The 17,655-nt window shown below is 42.9% G+C and overlaps 1 protein-coding gene across 2 annotated transcripts in view; it reads right to left on the bottom strand.

Moving 5' to 3' along the window:
* Positions 1 to 17,655, bottom strand: part of LOC105478593 (Rho GTPase activating protein 35) — a 152,082-nt gene that overhangs the window by 87,135 nt on the left and 47,292 nt on the right. For both annotated transcript variants that reach the window (XM_071087236.1, XM_011736054.3), the window contains exon 2: positions 956 to 4,824. In XM_071087236.1, the coding sequence (XP_070943337.1) occupies positions 956 to 4,636 (3,681 nt within the window). In that variant the 5' untranslated portion in view covers positions 4,637 to 4,824. The remainder of the gene's footprint in view (positions 1 to 955; positions 4,825 to 17,655) is intronic.

Below are 17,655 nucleotides of genomic sequence, written 5' to 3'. Positions count from 1 at the left end.
CTACTAAAAAATAAAATAAAATTTAAAAATTAGCTGGGCATGGTGGTGGGCGCCTGTAATCCCAGCTACTCAGGAGGCTGAGGCAGGAGAATGGCGTGAACCCAGGAGGTGGAGCTTGCAGTGAGCGGAGATCGCACCACTGCACTCCAGTCTGGGTGACTAAGCGAGACTCCATCCCCCCCCCCAAAAAAAAAAAAAAGAGAGAGAGACTTCATTTGATCCTGCCTCTACATATGACGAGTAGCCTCAATGTTTATAACGTATACAGTTAACTTTTTCTTTTCCCTCACTGCCCTATTTGTGATCCCTAAATAAAATCTGAGTTTCTAACTGATAGCAGCAGCAACTCCCCTGAAGATAAAAGAATAGAGCCGGATGGTATTCCAATTTAACAAATACAGGACAGGTTTATAACTCTCAGTGGCAAGATTCTCTTTTTTCATTTATATACTCAAAGACTCGTCACTGATGTGTGTGTGCAAATCATCATCCAATTTTTCACTCAAATGCAGCAACCTTTACAAATCAGCAAGGGAGGAAAGGGTCATTTAAGAGATGTGCGGATGAAATGTTGTTTAGCAGTGACAGATTGCGGCAAGCAGTTTTGAGTTCCGGTGTTTTAGTGAAGGGAGAGCAGAGAGCAAGTGTATTGTCACTGTGCTTGGCCACTTGTCAAGGCGCTGACAAGTTCTGCATTATCTCCTCATTTTGCTAATTAATTAACTATTGTTTTAGGCAACAACAACTCAGACTATCTATCCAAAGTCCTAACTACTTGAGAGCTGCCAATAGTAGTAGTAGTTAATTGAGGCACTGCTTTTTATGCTAAGTCAAACACACACAGAGGGCAGTTTTTTTTTTACCAGAATAGGTTGTCCTTGAAAAATCATCATCTATCAACCCTCACCAAGACACTGTACAAAACACTATGACTAATCCTAAACTGGTGTCTTACCTTAGTGTTCCTCCTTAGGCTGCGAAGAATATTCCTCCTCCGTGGGTCTTCGTCTGTTTCGTATGGAATGACGGCATTGTCCCCTTTATAACCCTGGGATGCCTGATCCTCCTCTTTCTTCCGGATGGGCCCCAGCTCATCATCACTCCCCACGCTGAAGCTGGTTCGGTAACTAGCAAATCGCCCCAGCCGGGTGCATCTCGTCCTGTACAGCACTGGCTTGCTCACGATGGAAACCTTGCGCCCTCGCTCTAGAGAGCTGGTGTCCATTTCACTGTCAGAACCATTCCCGCTGCCGTTGGACTGGGCTTTGTTGATATTCCGAATGGTGATGATTTTGCCTTGGGTGCTGTCATGGGGCACGGAGTATATGTTTTCTTCTTCATTCCTTGGCTTCACCACAGCATCCATGGGTTCAGCATAGTCAGAAGGATCAAACCCATCCTGAGGCAGCCAGGGGCTAGAAGACACAGACTTCCTCTGTCCATCCCTATGGCCTTGGTCTAAATAAGATAAATCCCCCTTTGTAATTTCAAAATGGACAGGAGGCTTTGGTTTGACTGGTGGAGGTACTTTGTTGTTCAGTTTACTCTCAAAATTGCTCATAATGAAAGACAGCCCATCATTTCCCTCCAGTTCCATAGAGAGTTTAGAATGGTCTTTGGACAGAGAAGGCAGTGATGTGTCTTCTCGAAACAGGCTGTAAGATGGCTCGATATCTTCTTCTGAATCCTGCAGGTTTGAGTTGCAGAGCGGTGATCCTGCCCGGGGGGAGTTAAACACCTCTTCGGTGGTGCTACAGGCCTCGGCAGCATTATCGTACATATGAGTAGCCTCGATTATGTTCTTTTTTTCCACCACATCTTTAAAAAACGGGTGAAAGATCTCAAGTTTATGCTGGGGTTGGCTACAGGGGATGCTTGTGAACCTTCCGTCAATTTCTTGAGCAATCTCCTCCCCCTCAGTCAGCTGTTCCCGACTTAAGTCATTGTCCAGGACATCTACAGCGCCATCAGTGAGTGCTACGAGCTGAATAGGGATAATATCCTGCACTTCACAAAGAAAGGCACGTAACATAGCCAAAGAGGCCTTACGTTTGGCTGAATAAAAAACAATGTACCCATGAACCAACCGGCTCTTTCTGATGCTAAAGGAGGAATGGTATGAAAGAATGGACAGTTCAATCCGCTTCTTGTGCAGTCCGATTGGTAGTTCAAGTAAAACAGAGTTGTTGCTTCCACAATGGGAAGATTTACAGGTTTGGGACTGAAGGACAGGAAAAAGTATGTCATCTGCACTAAAAGGATCTCCACACATCAGACACATAACAATTCGCAGATCAACATCAGCCAAATCTTTGATGCTAGCAGTAGAACTGACCAGGTTTAAGTTACGCTTAGAGTCCAGGAGTCCCTTCAAAACTTGACTGATTTGCTTTTCATTAATGTTGCGTCCGTAACCAATGCCAGCAGAAGCAGGGTCGAGAAAGACACACTGAAGTTTGCTAGCAATTTGCTGACCTTGCTGTATTAAGCTATGCAGAGTCTCTCCACTGGTGTCTCCTCTCTTGTTAACCAAAATTAATGTAAGGGGGAGATGGACTAAATGATTATCCCGCCGGCCAAGCGTGGACTCTCTACTCTTCTCTATACTTTCCACTACATAGGATAGCGATTCCTTTGAATTGTAAAGGCAAAGACAGCCGTGGGGCTGAAATGTTGGTGTCTGGAAAGAGTTCACAGGAAGCCTGACATTCCCCTCTATTGGCCTCAGGGAAAGCTCATACATTTTACCATCTATCACATACTTGTCATCATTTGTACAAAGAGCTCGAATCTCATTGGCCAACTCTCGGGCAAGGCCGTCTTTGCCCAATATAACCAAGTTGATTCTATCAATGTTAGGGTCAGAGAGTGAATTTTTCTGATTCCGGTCAGACGGCCGGATAAACCGAGAACTAATCAAGTGCTCAATCTTAGCATCCACACAAGCTGGGCAGCTGGGGCATGTCTCCTTTGTTGGGTGGTACACAAAATGAATGTGTTTCAGAATAAGGGCATCACGCTCTGCTTGGAGCTTTTGTAATGCTTTAAATCGCTGTTCCTCTCCCAGAACATCCTGAATAACACCCATCTTCTCCTTGCTGGGCTTAGCATCCAGCTCCAGTTCATAAAACAATTCTGAATATTCTAAAAGCAACTCCTGAAATTCTTCCTTTGCTTTATCTATAATTTGCTTTTGGTGTTTGCCGTAAATATCCATGTATACAGATTCTTCCAGCCACTGGTAGAAATCTTCATTCATAATAAAACTACGGGCCTCTTCCCAAGGCTTTCCGGGAGTTATGAAAGGAGAGGTCTCCAGGTTTTCTTTAAACGCCCTTCGCATCTCAACTCTTTTCCTCTCATTCCTCAGCTTCTCTAAGTGGGCCTCGTACAGCTGCTCTGCAGGGACAGTATCCATTAAATCAAAGGGAATCCGTTCGTTTTCCATGTTGTCAATGTGGTTGGTGGCATCCCATGGTGTCTCTTCAAGCACAACAAACCACTTCAAGAATTCTGACTTGGTTTCTAAGAGCTTTTTGGCTTTTATGCAGCTTAGGTGGTCTATTTCATCTAGATTAGGTATAAGAGCTTCAAAAGCTAATGGCAGGGCTGCCAGGTACAGCTTTCTCCTACGCTCGATATGCTCATGCTTGAGGCGGTGGATGTGCTGTAGAAACAGCTTCTTGGCTTTCTGAGTCCCTTCCAGGTAGACATAGTCCTGGTATTCTGGAGATGCCTGCATCTTTCGGCTGACACTCAGCCAGTTCTCATTGTGGTTTTTCACAATGCGACTCACCAGCCACTCATACTTGTCTTTCGCTGTAGCTATCTGCTGACTCTGCTGCTTGAGAGCTTCAAAATAAGGAATGATTTTTGTCTTTCCCCGACTTTTATCAATGAGTTGCACTAAGGTGCTGAAAGCCAAGTCCACGTTTACATTGGATCTCGCTGAGGTCTCCACAACCTGGAGGTTCTTTTTGCTTAAGGCAAAAGTATGTGCATCTCTAATGTACCGCTCAACACCTTCATCACACTTCGTCAGGACCACCACTATGGGCTTTTTTGTTTTTGCAAGCTGATTGTAGAGATTAGAGACAAACTTGAGCTGGTCATCAAAGTTCCTGTTCATGCCCCTGCTAACATCGATACCAAGAAGAAAACCATCAACCAGCAGCTTTCCATCTGGCATTTGTTTCTGCTCAAAGTCCTGCTCCAGCCCCAGCTGGTCAGTGCAAAAGTACATGAGTTTTTCAGCTGATGCAAGCTTGGTTGCAGCAGCTCTCTTGATATAGGGCTGCAGGGCCGTGCTTCGATGAGGTTGAAAAGTCTGATCATCAATAAATTCAGTCTGCTCCACAATGTGCATTTTACATTCCACACAATCCTCCAGGGAGCGGCTAACTTCTCCCCAGTAGAGAAAGTGGTCATTATTGACCACTCGCCCTCCAAAGTCACTGGTACTGAGGACGGAGGTATGGTCCAAGTGAAACTCGTCAGCACTCGGGCGCACGAAGCGGTTGCACAAACAAGACTTTCCAATCCCACACTGGCCCTTTTCCTTCTCGGTCCCAGATAATCCCACCACACTGATGTTGTAGGTGGGAATTCGGACATCTTGCTTTCTTGCCATCATCATCGTCGACACATCCTGCCACGATCAGCCACTTCCAAGATCAGATTAGTGTTTCCAATGGATCAGATGGCTTCCTACATTATTAGTGGGGCTGGGCTGGACATGCAGCAAAAATGCCAGGTCCCATAGTGTTGTATACCAGTATGGTCACTGTTCACCACCTCTCATCGCCAAATAGCCAACATTTCTTCCTAGATGGGGAAAAAAAGAGAAAACCCATCAGCATCATAATTTTAGAACCAAATTTTAATCAATTAACTACAGTAAAAATTTTTTATTCAACAAATATTTAGTAAACATCTCATGTGTCAGGCCTTGTGCTGGGTGAAGATACAAGAGCAAATAAGACTCACATCTATGTGTCCTCAGAGAGGTACAATCTAGTCCAATGGAGGAAAACATAAGTAAGCAGTGTGCTAAGTGCTAAAACAAGGGTGTGAGGGCTCCTTGGAAAAAGGGCTGATTCCAGGGTTAGGGCAGGATAGGGACAAGATGAGCCTGGAACATCTTTTTATGCAAGAAAAAAAATGATGGAGCATCTCACAAGGACACAGAAGCCAGCCTGAAGGGGTTCCCACTGGCCAAGTCTGGGACAATTAGAGCACCAAAATATTAAGTATGGTAATGAATTATAAACCCATTGCAAAAAACAGGAACCTCCGCCGGGCACGGTAGCTCACACCTGTAATCCCAGAACTTTGGGAGGCCGAGGTGGGCAGATCACCTGAGGTCAGGAGTTCAAGACCAGCCTGGGCAACATGGTGAAATGCCATCTGTACTAAAAATACAAAAATTAGCCGGGTGTGGTGACATGTAACGGTAATCCCAGTTACTTGGGAGGCTGAGGCAGGAGAATCGCTTGAACCTGGGAGGCAGTGGTTGCGGTGAGCTGAGATCGCATTACCGCACTCTAGTCTGGGCAACAGAATGAGACTCTGTCTCAAAACAACAACAACAACCACAACAAAACACAGAAGCAACCCAAAGTATCCACCTACTCATGGACGGATAAGAAAATGTGATATATACATACAATATAATATTATTCAACCTTTATTTTTATTTTTTGAGACAGAGTCCTGCTCTGTAGCCCAGGCTGGAGTGCAGTGGTGCGATCTTGGCACACTGCAACCTCCGCCTCCCGGGTTCAAGCGATTCTCCTTCCTCAGCCTCCTGAGTAGCTGGGATTACAGGCATGTGCCACCATGCCCAGCTAACTTTTGTATTTTTAGTAGAGACGAGGTTTCATCATGTTGCCTGGGCTGGTCTCAAACTCCTAAACTCAGGCGATCTGCCTGCCTTGGCCTCCTAAAGTTCTGGGATTACAGGTGTGAGCCTTCACGCCTGGCCTATTCAGTCTTTAAAGGGAAGGAAATTCTGACAACATGGCTGAATCTTGAGGACACTGTGCTAAGTGAAATAAGCCAGTCACGAAAAGACAAATACTATATGATTCCACTTATATGCAGTACTTAAGAGTAGTCAAACTCATAGAGACAGAAAGTAGAACAGTGGTTGTCAGGGGCTGGGGAAAGTGGGAATGAAAAGTTACTGCTTAATGGGTACAGAGTTTCAGCTTTACGAGATAGAAAGAGTTACAGAAATAGCTGCATAACATTAAAGTATTTAATACCGCTGAACTGTATAGTTAAAAATGATTAAAACGGCAAGCTTTATGTTTTATATATTTTAACACAGTAAAAAAAAAGATTGGAAAAAAAAAAAAAAAAGAAATGCAGGAAGGATAAAAACCCTCCCAAATGAAATATTTTATCAATGTAAATCTATAAAATCTATCATGTGAGAATACCTCCACTTTTAGGAAATTTACACCTTAGTATTTTGGGGGAAAGCACCACAATGCATGTAACTGATCCCACTCCAAAAATTATGTATACAGAGAGAGTAAGAACACAAATGGGGTGGTAAATTGTTAACAACACATGAATCTGGAAAAAAAAAAAGATGAATCTGGGTAAAACATATAGGATATTCCTTTGTGCTATTTTTATGTTTTCAATCAGTTCCAAATAAAATTAAGTGTGTAAATATGAGATGGTTTCCCTGACAAGAATGCAAGCTCTGTGAGGTCTGTCCCCTGTCTAGTTCTATTCTGTGTCATCAGCCTATACAGTGCTTGACACAAATATTTACTGAAAGAATCAATAACTGAATGACGATTCAGCATATTAAATGGTCCCCAAGCCCGCCTTTTAGATTCGGGAAAGCCTTTCTGTAGGAAGTTCCATCTCAGGTGAGACCTGAAGTATGAAGTGCATTTAAGACAGGACAATGTGCACAGACCCTTCCCTCCCTGAAAAAAAGCACAGCCAGTTGGGAGAACCAGCTGGAACAAAGTGTGTCGGGGGAAAGAATGGGTAAGATGCATTCGCAAGGAATCAGGGACTGGAACAAACCACTTTAAGAGTTTGGATTCCTTCCTGAAGGCTATGGGAGACCACAGAATGTGGCCAAAAAAATTGCACCTTAAAGGACCTAAAGTTTTAACAGCTTAAGTAACAAACTGTTATGGCTTACAGTCTTTACCAACTTTCCAGCTATGACAGTTGATGCTGCACTGCAGTTTACTTAGACACTCCAATATGACTGTGCAAGCACTGAACCTGCAGCCAAATGAACAGTCTCCCAAGACAATCACAAAGAGGAGAATCTGAAATGAACAGAGCAATTTTCTTCTGAATCTCATTTATGTCTGTAGAAACCTAGCCTTGCCATGACTTCAATACGTTTTTGTGCGCCTATCGCATAAGAAATGCCACTGGAAGTCAGACCACCACGCATTATTCTGACTGATACCAGGGAGCAATGAATGGAGAGTGCAATTGTCCCCTGTGATGATAACCTCAAAAGGTCACAGCCCTTTTCCAAATATCCACAGCTTCCTTCTGATATCCCAGAAAGCCAAACCCTCTATGTAATGTGACTAGATGTAGTATGCAAAAACTGACCATTTTAAAAAGAAAAATCTCTATGACTGTAGGCAATTGTCTCCAGATAATGGCATGTTCCTAAAGATGCCATGTTCTAGAATTCAGCAGGAACAAGCAGGGTATCCATGGGAAAGAAAAACAAATCTTCCCCATCCTCTACTTTTCTAGGCAATTGCTTACATAAACAAAATTACAAGATGCTTATGCATTATCTAAAGCATGTTTACATACATCCTCTGAAATACCTAACAGGAAATATCTGTACAAAAATCAATTACTCTGTAATATGCACATATAATTTTGTTTCAATCCATGAAGACACTTAGGTTTAACAGAGCCTCAGACAGGAGTGCTGATGAAGGGTTAAGGAAGTCATGGGTCCTCATCTAACAGAGTCCTTCTCTATCAATTCCTGACCCCAGGGTCTGTCAGGTCTTAAGGTCACCAATCTTGAAATGCAACTTGGTAGCATCTGTCCTACTTAAAGTGACTGCTGCATGCAACTGGCAAGTCATCCCTTGTCTGTGACTCAATTGTTCTCTGTAAAGTGGGTCTGACGTCTATCCCTTCACAGAAATCTGAAGGAAAAACAAAACAAAACAAAACACCAGCCTGCTCTCAAACCTCAAGAAATAAAGATACTGGCTCTATTTTGAAATGAACTAAAATGTATTATCCATTCAACACCTTGGTTATACTTTTTAATGGCATATTTTCATTTATTTGAAGGCTGCTAAAGAAAGCAACACTCAACTCTGAATAATGTAGAACTGATTATTTTATTTTATGAGATGGATTCTTGCTCTGTCACCCATGCTGGAGTACAGTGGTGTAATCATAGCTCACTACAGCCTCCACCTCCTGGGCTCAAGTGATCCTCCCACTTCAGCATCTCAAGTAGCTAGGACTACAAGTGCAAGCCATCATGCCTGGCTAATTTATTATTATTATTATTGTTATTATTTAGAAATGGGGTCTTGCTATGTTGCCCAGGCTGGTCTCAAACTCCTGGCCTCAAGCAACCCTCTCACCTCAGCCTCCCAAAGTGCTGGGATCATAGGCATGAGCCACTGTGCCCAGTCACGACTGATATTTTTAAACCCAGAATGCTGCTGATCATTAAAATAGCTACAAAAAATGAAAATCAGCTGGCATGGAAGTGGTTAATTTTGGGACACCTGGTAACCTTCCACTTGTTAGAAACCTAATAAGTTTCTTGGTGTAAGTATACTCTTCTTAGCTTTGATGTCTGGATAATGCAGTTTTACTAGTTCCTCAATTGGACTGAATTACACGGTAAACAAAGACTGTTATAAATCTAAAAACGTCTCAAACACTCGATTTAAAGGAAATAACCTTAAGTGCTTGGTCACAAATACATTCAACTTTTCTAAGAGGTGGGTAAAAAAAATTAGCTGAGTCACTAAATTTAATGATCTGAAGGCCACAAAGAAAGAGAAAGTAGGAGACAGGGCATATCCAAGACTTCACAATGTCTAATTTAGAGTTTAAATCTGATGGGAGCCAGTGTTCTCCGCGGGCAACTAAGATACACAACAGAATCTGAATGTCCATTCTAATAATTTTCCAATGCTAATCCTTTTTAAATGGAAGAGTTAAAACAGAGGGGAAAAAAAGGATCCTTTAAAAATGGTAACTACTTTTATCTTTGAGCTTTATAGAGAGATTTACATTAGAAAAATAGAAACACAGGACTTCATAGTTTCCCATTTTATGCCATGAGTCAACTACTTCAGAGAGGAAAATACTTCAGAAGTATTTTGGTTTCTCAGTCACAAATACATGCATATTATACATGCATATACATGCATGTATAATACGTCACATATACATGCATATCACATATTGGTTTCTCAGTCACATATACATGCATATCACAAATACAAAACATAATGCAAATATCTATGTGCCTTCTTCAAACTGTCACCAAGCATCTAGAGTTGTTTGTGATTTGTTTAATCAAGACACAAGACAAGACACAAGACTCAAGACACAAGAGTGCCTCAACTGGAAGGCAGAAGGAGGGTGTTTTCTTTTTTTTTTTTTTTTTTTTGAGACGGAGTCTCGCTCTGTCGCCCAGGCTGGAGTGCAGTGGCCGGATCTCAGCTCACTGCAAGCTCTGCCTCCCGGGTTCACGCCATTCTCCGGCCTCAGCCTCCCGAGTAGCCGGGACTACAGGCGCCCGCCACCTCGCCCGGCTAGTTTTTTTTTTTTGTATTTTTTAATAGAGACGGGGTTTCACCGTGTTAGCCAGGATGGCCTCGAACTCCTGACCTCGTGATCCGCCCGTCTCGGCCTCCCAAAGTGCTGGGATTACAGGCTTGAGCCACCGCGCCCGGCCGGGTGTTTTCTTTTTTAACACCTCTATGAAACACCCAGGGCAAGAAGTGGTAACATTTCCAAGATAGCACACGTTTTTGTAGGACCTAGAAATGCCATCGTGATCCCAGATTTACTACGACTGGGAAAGTTCATACTGTCAACAGCTCTATCGGCATATGCCTGGAAGTGTGTGTATCACCCTTCCAACCCAGCAACCTCATCCCTCTCTCCCCGAAGTAGACATTTGTGTGCTCCGTAATCTAGAATGCTCCCTAAGACACAAATCTTCCACCATTATCCATAATCAAAATTACCATCTCCACCTGAGAATATTCAACAACTTTTGAAACACATTTTCAAATAATCACATACAGAACACCACCAACTAATAACAGTATAAGGAAATAATTTCATACAGAACTATAAGCAAAGAAAGTAAAATACTTGTTATCACAATTTTCCTTAATCTCAATAGCGGAAAGAAACGGAAATATACATCGTAACGGAAAGCAAAAAAGCATTCTCTAAACCTCCAAAAACCTCGTATTTCTCAACATCTTACATTTCTACGTCTTCAAACCTATGAATTCCCATTACCAGCTGGTTAAAATGTTTGCATTTGGTAGATACTTGAAAAGACTCAGTTGTGGGTTGGGAGAGGTGGAACAAGAACTATATCTATGTAGGAAGCACTTTCCATGTCAGGTAGGCATGGAAGTTTTCCAGAGGAATGTATTAATACTTACCAAATAGGCCAGGAAGGATGGGATATAAAAGTTTCAACAAGAAGAGAACACGGCCAGGCGCGGTGGCTCACACCTGTAATCCCAGCACTTTAGGAGTCCAAGCGGGCAGATCATGAGGTCAGGAGATTGAGACCATCCTGGCCAACACGATGAAGCCCTGTCTCTACTAAAAAAAATACAAAAAATTAGCCAGATGTGGTGGCGGGAACCTGTAGTCCCAGCTACTCGGGAGGCTGAGGCAGGAGAATGGCGTGAACCCGGGAGGCGGAGCTTGCAGTGAGCCGAGATTGTGCCACTGCACTCTAGCCTGAGCAACAGAGTGAGACTCTGTCTCAGAAAAAAAAAAAAATAAAAATAAATAAATAAATAAATAAATAAATAAATAAAAGAAGACAACACTGGCTGGGCGTGGCGGCTCATGCCTGTAATCCCAGCACTTTGGGAGGCCAAGGCAGATGGATCACCTGAGGTCAGGAGTTCGAGACCAGCCTGGTCAACATGGTAAAACTCCGTCTCTACTGAAAATACAAAAATTAGCCAGGTATGGTTGTGGGCGCCAGGAATCCTAGCTACTTGGGAGGCTGAGACAGGAGAATCACTTGAACCCTAGAAGCGGAGGTTGCAGTGAGCCGAGATCGTGCCACTGAGCTCCAGCCTGGGCAACACGAGTGAAATTCCATCTCAAAAAAAAAAGAGAAGGGAATACTATTCTCTGGCTTATTAAACCACTGAATTTAAGCGAAACATTTTCTTAAAACCCAATGCTTCCATTTTCATATTAATAAATGTTAAAGTAAACTTCTTTAGGGTTTTTGTTTGTTTTTCCTTTTGAATAAAGATAAATTAGAGAAGAAAAGTTGGAAGTGGAGTCCAAGGTCCTTATTCATCCAATTCATTCATCTGTAAAATCCAGATGAATTTAGAGAGAACCTTAATTAGTAATATGCAAAAATGATGTGTTAGGGCATTTAGGTGTAAAAGGGAATTATAATCTTTTTGAATCTGAGTGAGATATAGAGGGCATTTTCATTTTCTATGTATGATTTGTCAGAATCTGAAGCAATACCCTTATTCTACTCATCTGTTTACCACATGAAGAGTATCTTACAGAAGGATTCCATCAAATGGAAGGAATTTCCATTTGAGGACACAAGGACAACAGAATCAACAAGGACAACAGAATCTCTAAAGCTGAGTAAAAGAGAAACATCCCCATTTGATAGATCTAGTTATACAGCAGCTAAATTCCCTCCTTCCTGCATATTTCAGAATGTTAATCATTTTTGTATTACCCTAATCTTTGAAATTAAGGACTGAACTGTCCATCACCCAAATGAAATGCATACGCACATAGCAAAGACAATGTGATGAAACAAAAGGAACGGGTACTGTCTTTGCTGACAAGGATCTTATAATTTACTTGAGACACAATATTTACACTTAAAAAAATAGCCAAACCATAAGACAACAAATGATACAGACCATTTCCTGGGATCCAGAGAAAGAAAAATCATTCAATCTGGAGTAAGTGAGAAAGGCATCAGGCAGAAGTAAAATTTGAATTGGTCCTTAAAAGACTGGCAGAGTTTGGAGAGGTGACATAAAAGGCACGAATAATAGTGACTAAAATGGGAAAGCACTAAACGGGTTTTGGGACAGATTAACTGAAAAAGGGTTTCCAAGAATGGGAGACAGAAGATGAGATGGGCAGTCGGGGCTCAGATTACCAACAAGCTGTATGTTTACTCTGAGAATCAAATATGAAAATAATCGAGCGGGGCGCAGTGGCTCGCACCTGTAATCCCAGCACTTTGGAAGGCCAAAGTGGGAGGACTCCTTGAGCCCAGGAGTTCAAGACCAGTGAGAACCCTTCTCTACAAAAAATTTAGGCAGGGCACAGTGGCTCACACCTGTAATCCCTACACTTTGGGAGGCTGAGGTGGGTGGATCACATGAGCTCCGGAGTTCAAGACCAGCCTGGGCAACATGGCAAAACCCTTTCTCTACAAAAAAATACAAAAAATTAGCTGGGTGTGGTGATGCACACCTGTGGTCCCAGCTACTGGGGAGGTTGAAGTGGGAGGATCACTTGAGCTCAGCAGGCAGAGGTTGCAGTGAGCTGAGACTGCACCACTGCACTCCAGCCTGGGCAACAGAGTACAACCCTGTCTCAAAAATTTTAAAAATTGGCCAGGTGTGGTGGCTCACGCCTGTAATCCCAGCACTTTGGGAGGCCAAAGTGGGTGGATCACTTGAGGTCAGGAGTCTGAAACTAGCCTGGCCAACATGGTGAAACCCCATTTCTACTAAAAAAACAAACAAACAAACAAAATTAGCTGGGTGAGGTGGTGCATGCATGTAATCCTAGCTACTCAGGAGGCTGAGGTGGGAGGATGGCTTGAACCTGGGAGGTAGAGGTTGCAGTGAGCCAAGATCGCACTACTGCACTTCAGCCTGCGCAGCAGAGTGAGACTCTGTCTCAAAAAAAAAAAAAAAAAAAAAAAAAAAGAAAAGAAAAAATTAACCAGGCATGGTGGCATGTGCCTGTGATCCCAGCTACTTGGAAGAGTGAGGCAGGAGGCTTGCTTGAGCCCAGAAGTTCGAGGTTACAGTGATCTATAATCACATCACTGCACTGCAGCCTGGGTGACAGAGTTAGATACCATCTCAAAATAGTAATAATAATCTTTTACCCCATTGAGTTATTTATTGTTGGTACACTGCTACCTCAACTACTCACCCAACAAATTAACACAGTCTAAGGAGTTAATCATCTTACATAAACGAAAACTCCATTTGAATATAGCAATTATATGTCTACCTTTCAGTCCAATGCAAATTAAAATAACAACATTGAGCTGGGTGGTGGCTCATACCTGTAGTCCCAGCTACTTAGGGGGTTCAGGTGGGAAGATCACCTGAGCCCAGGAGTTCAAGGCTGCAGTGCACCATTATCACATCTATGAAAAGCCACTTCACTCTAGCCTGGGCAACACAGGACCTACTTCTAAAACACATAAAATAACATTGTGGGGATGGTATGCAAAACCAGGATTTGCAAAGGGAAAAAAGAAAGTGACATTTGCCCAGAACAGTGTTGGTGGGGTGGTTGTTCCCACTAGCATAGGCTGCATACACTTATACTTACCCCTACCCAATGTGAGAGGAAGATTTCCTCTTAGCCACGGAATCTCACTATATCCCTAGGGCTCTGGGTACAGGCAATCTCTAAAATGGGTCATGTGGATCTTTAGAAAGACTGATTTAAGTGTTTGCCTATCTGGGCTTGAAACACGTGGTCTCATGCAACAGATTCTTGGATATTGATTACGTGCATTCAGCTCTCACTATACCCTCTATAAATTCAATGTGCAGCACACTCCAGAAGACCAAAGGAAACCACAAAGGGATCAGTAGACTTTCAAGGGCTAGTAACTCACATGCCTGTTTTGAAAATAATCTGGCCTAAAGTTTTTTTGTTTTTGTTTTTTAAATATGGTCTCACTCTGTTCCCTAGGCTGGAGTGTGGTGGTGCAATCACAGCTCACTGAAGTTTCTGTTTTTTAAATATGGTCTCACTCTGTTCCCTAGGCTGGAGTGTGGTGGTGCGATCACAGCTCACTGAAGTCTCAACCTCCAGGGCTCAGGCGATTCTGCCACCTCAACCTCCCGAGTAGCTCGGACTACAAGTGCATGCCACCACGGCCGGCTAATTTTTAAAATTTTTTTGTAGAGACGGGGTCTCACTATGTTACCCAGGCTGGTCTTGAACTTCTGAGATCAAGCGATCCTCCCACCTCAGCCTCCCAAAGTGTTGGGATTACAGGCGTCAGCCACACCACTCTTGGCCCTAAAGTTAATTTTTAAAGAGTAGCTATGAAAGATTTTCTGACATTCCATTTATACTTTTTGCAAATGTCTCCCCCGCCCCTCTTGATTTGTCCTCCCCACCTTCATGCAATCCCTGCTTAAAGGTTCTTCGGATTCCAGGGTAGAAAAACAGAACTATGTTGCTACCTTACCGTCCTAGCCAGCCCATACTAAATACAGCAAGTAGCCCATTTTTCCCCTGCCACAGTTCTCACCCTTCCAGGCTTGCAGAACTCTACAGGCTGGTCCCAAAGAAACAGAATTTCTAAGCTATGTTATCCACAGGATGAAATCAAATTCCCCTGATGAATAAAGGGAGCCGCTTTTAGCCAAAGTACTTCCTTAAGCTTTATCCTCAGCAGCTTTCTACCAGGTAACTATGGAATTCTAATTAAGCTATCTGATCAAAGTATAAAGCAAATATAAACAAAGACAAAATCAAAGCTAAGAAGTCTTTCTCACTGATTTAGCATAATTTCTGAGTTTATATTAAGAAAAACAACAACAAAAACCAGGATTCCGATAAGCTGCAAAAATATTCTATGTCAAAGCGAATACAAAACCAAGGCAAATTCGAAATTGGAGGCACTCCAATAAGCCTAGGTATCACAGCATAATTACTATTACCACAGTGAGCCGAGATTCTTACCAAGTCAAAATACAAAAACACAGCCGAGTCTCACCTTTGAAATTTCCTGGCATTAAGACCAATTTTACACTGATTTTTGAAATGGTAAGTAAAACCTATAAAATTATTCCAGCAGTTGCTTCTAAGCAGTTCTAATCTATTAATTGTTTTAAACTCACTAGGAAAAAAGTTCTTTTTGAAAGAACATTCTCTATATAAATGTCCCTGATGCAAGAAGAGTGGAGGCTGCGTCCAGCCAAATGTGCCTCGCCAACAAAGGACAGTGCTGAAGAAACAGGCATTTCTGTCCATTGGGAAAAATGGGTCAGCTTATTTTCAAGTCCAACAGTAAGCCTTGCTATTCCCTGATGGCATGTTAGGATGACATGAGGATTTCAGCCCATTATTTCTAATTATTCTTCACTATTCATTTGCATTATTCTGTAAACTGCCAGTCCTAAAACAGGTTATCGCAAGTAATAAAAGTTATACCACATGTATACCCTTCTTTTAAAAAGGACGGTTGGCTTTTATTTTACCTAATGCACCTGTAGTGAAGCTAAGACCAAGCTAAGAAGCTAAGAAAAAAGGGCCGGGCGCGGTGGCTCACGCCTGTAATCCCAGCACTTTGGGAGGCCGAGGCGGGTGGGTCACGAGGTCAGGAGATCAGGACCATCCTGGCTAACATGGTGAAACCCCATCTCTACTAAAAATACAAAAATTAGCCCGGCAAGGCGGTGGGGGCCTGTAGTCCCAGCTACTCGGGAGGCTGAGCCAGGAGAATGGTGTGAACCTGGGAGGCGGAGCTTGCAGTGAGCTGAGATCACGCCACTGCACTCCAGCCTGGGCGACAGAGGGAGACTCCCTCTCAAAAAAAAAAAAAGAAAAGAAAAAGAAAAAAAGGAACAGAATGAATGGAACCAACATCTAAATCCAGCAAATTCTAGTAGGGAACAATTTGGATTTAGAGATTAAAGAACTACAGATTCACATTAGCAAAATAAATATCATCTTTCCATTTTCTGGCCTCCAAATTTACTTAAAATTTACTTACATGCTCGCCTTATTTCAAATGAAGTTAAAAACAGAGGTATGAGAGAAATGAAACAATGAACAGTTACAAGGCAGAACATGAAGAGGGTCCTGGAATCAGCACATACTTGTGCCCTAGGGTCAATTAAACATACTCATCATATTTGAAAATCCGCTAAATTGAGGCTGTTTGTTCCTACCTTCTAGAGATGAATATGAGTTAATAGGTTTAAAATTAAAAGGATTTTTTTGAATGAAAACGTTACATGTGGGCACTATTAACAAAAATTTGGAGGCCGGGCGCGGTGGCTCAAGCCTGTAATCCCAGCACTTTGGGAGGCTGAGACGGGCAGATCACGAGGTCAGGAGATCGAGACCATCCTGGCTAACACGGTGAAACCCCGTCTCTACTAAAAAATACAAAAAGAAACTAGCCGGGCGAGGTGGTGGGCGCCTGTAGTCCCAGCTACTCGGGAGGCTGAGGAAGGAGAATGGCGTAAACCTGGGAGGCGGAGCTTGCAGTGAGCTGAGATCTGACCACTGCACTCCAGCCCGGGTGACAGAACGAGACTCTGTCTCAAAAAAAACAAAAACAAAAATTTGGGCCAGGTGTGGTGGCTCACACCTGTAATCCCAGCACTTTGGGAGGCCGAGGTGGGCGGATCATGAGGTCAGGAGATCGAGACCATCCTGGCTAACACGGTGAAACCCTGTCTCTACTAAACATACAAAAAATTAGCTGGGCATGGTGGCGGGCGCCTGTAGTCCCAGCTACTGAGGACTGAGGCAGAAAAATGGCTGAGGCAGAAAAATGGTGTGAACCCGGGAGGCGGAGCTTGCAGTGAGCCGAGATCGTGCCACTGTACTCCAGCCTGGGCAACAGAGCGAGACTCTGTCTCAAAAAAAAAAAAATTATTATAAAATATTTCTTATTCTTAATATTTTTTATTAAGAAATAATATTCTTCTTTTTAGACAGAGTCTCACTCTTGTCACCCAGGCTGGAGCACAGTGTGGTGTAATCACAGCTCACTGCAGCCTCAATCTCCCCAGGATCAGGTGATCCTCTCACCTCAGCCTCCAGAGTAGCTGGGACTACAGGTGTGTGCCATCATGCCTGGCTAACTTCTCTATTTTTTGTAGAGATGGGGTGTTACCATGGTGCCCAGGCTGGTCTCGAACTCCTGGGCTCATGCAATCCACCCACCTCAGCCTCCCAAAGTGCTGGGATTGCAGGTGTGACCCACTGCACCCAGCCAAAATATTTCTTATTCAAATATTTATCATCTGTATTTGAAAGCAGCATTTTGGATTCCTGCTTTGAGACTAAGGAGACAGGACAGAAAAAGGACCATTGGCTTTTATTTTAGCTAATGCATCTGTACTGAAGCCAAGGCTAAGAAGCTAAGAAACAGAATGAATGGAACCAAGGAAAATACTAACTACAAAGTGG

Source organism: Macaca nemestrina, chromosome 20 (genome assembly GCF_043159975.1).
Source record: "Macaca nemestrina isolate mMacNem1 chromosome 20, mMacNem.hap1, whole genome shotgun sequence".
Classification (NCBI taxonomy): Eukaryota; Metazoa; Chordata; class Mammalia; order Primates; family Cercopithecidae; genus Macaca; species Macaca nemestrina.
This window is presented reverse-complemented; position numbering and strand designations above follow the sequence as displayed.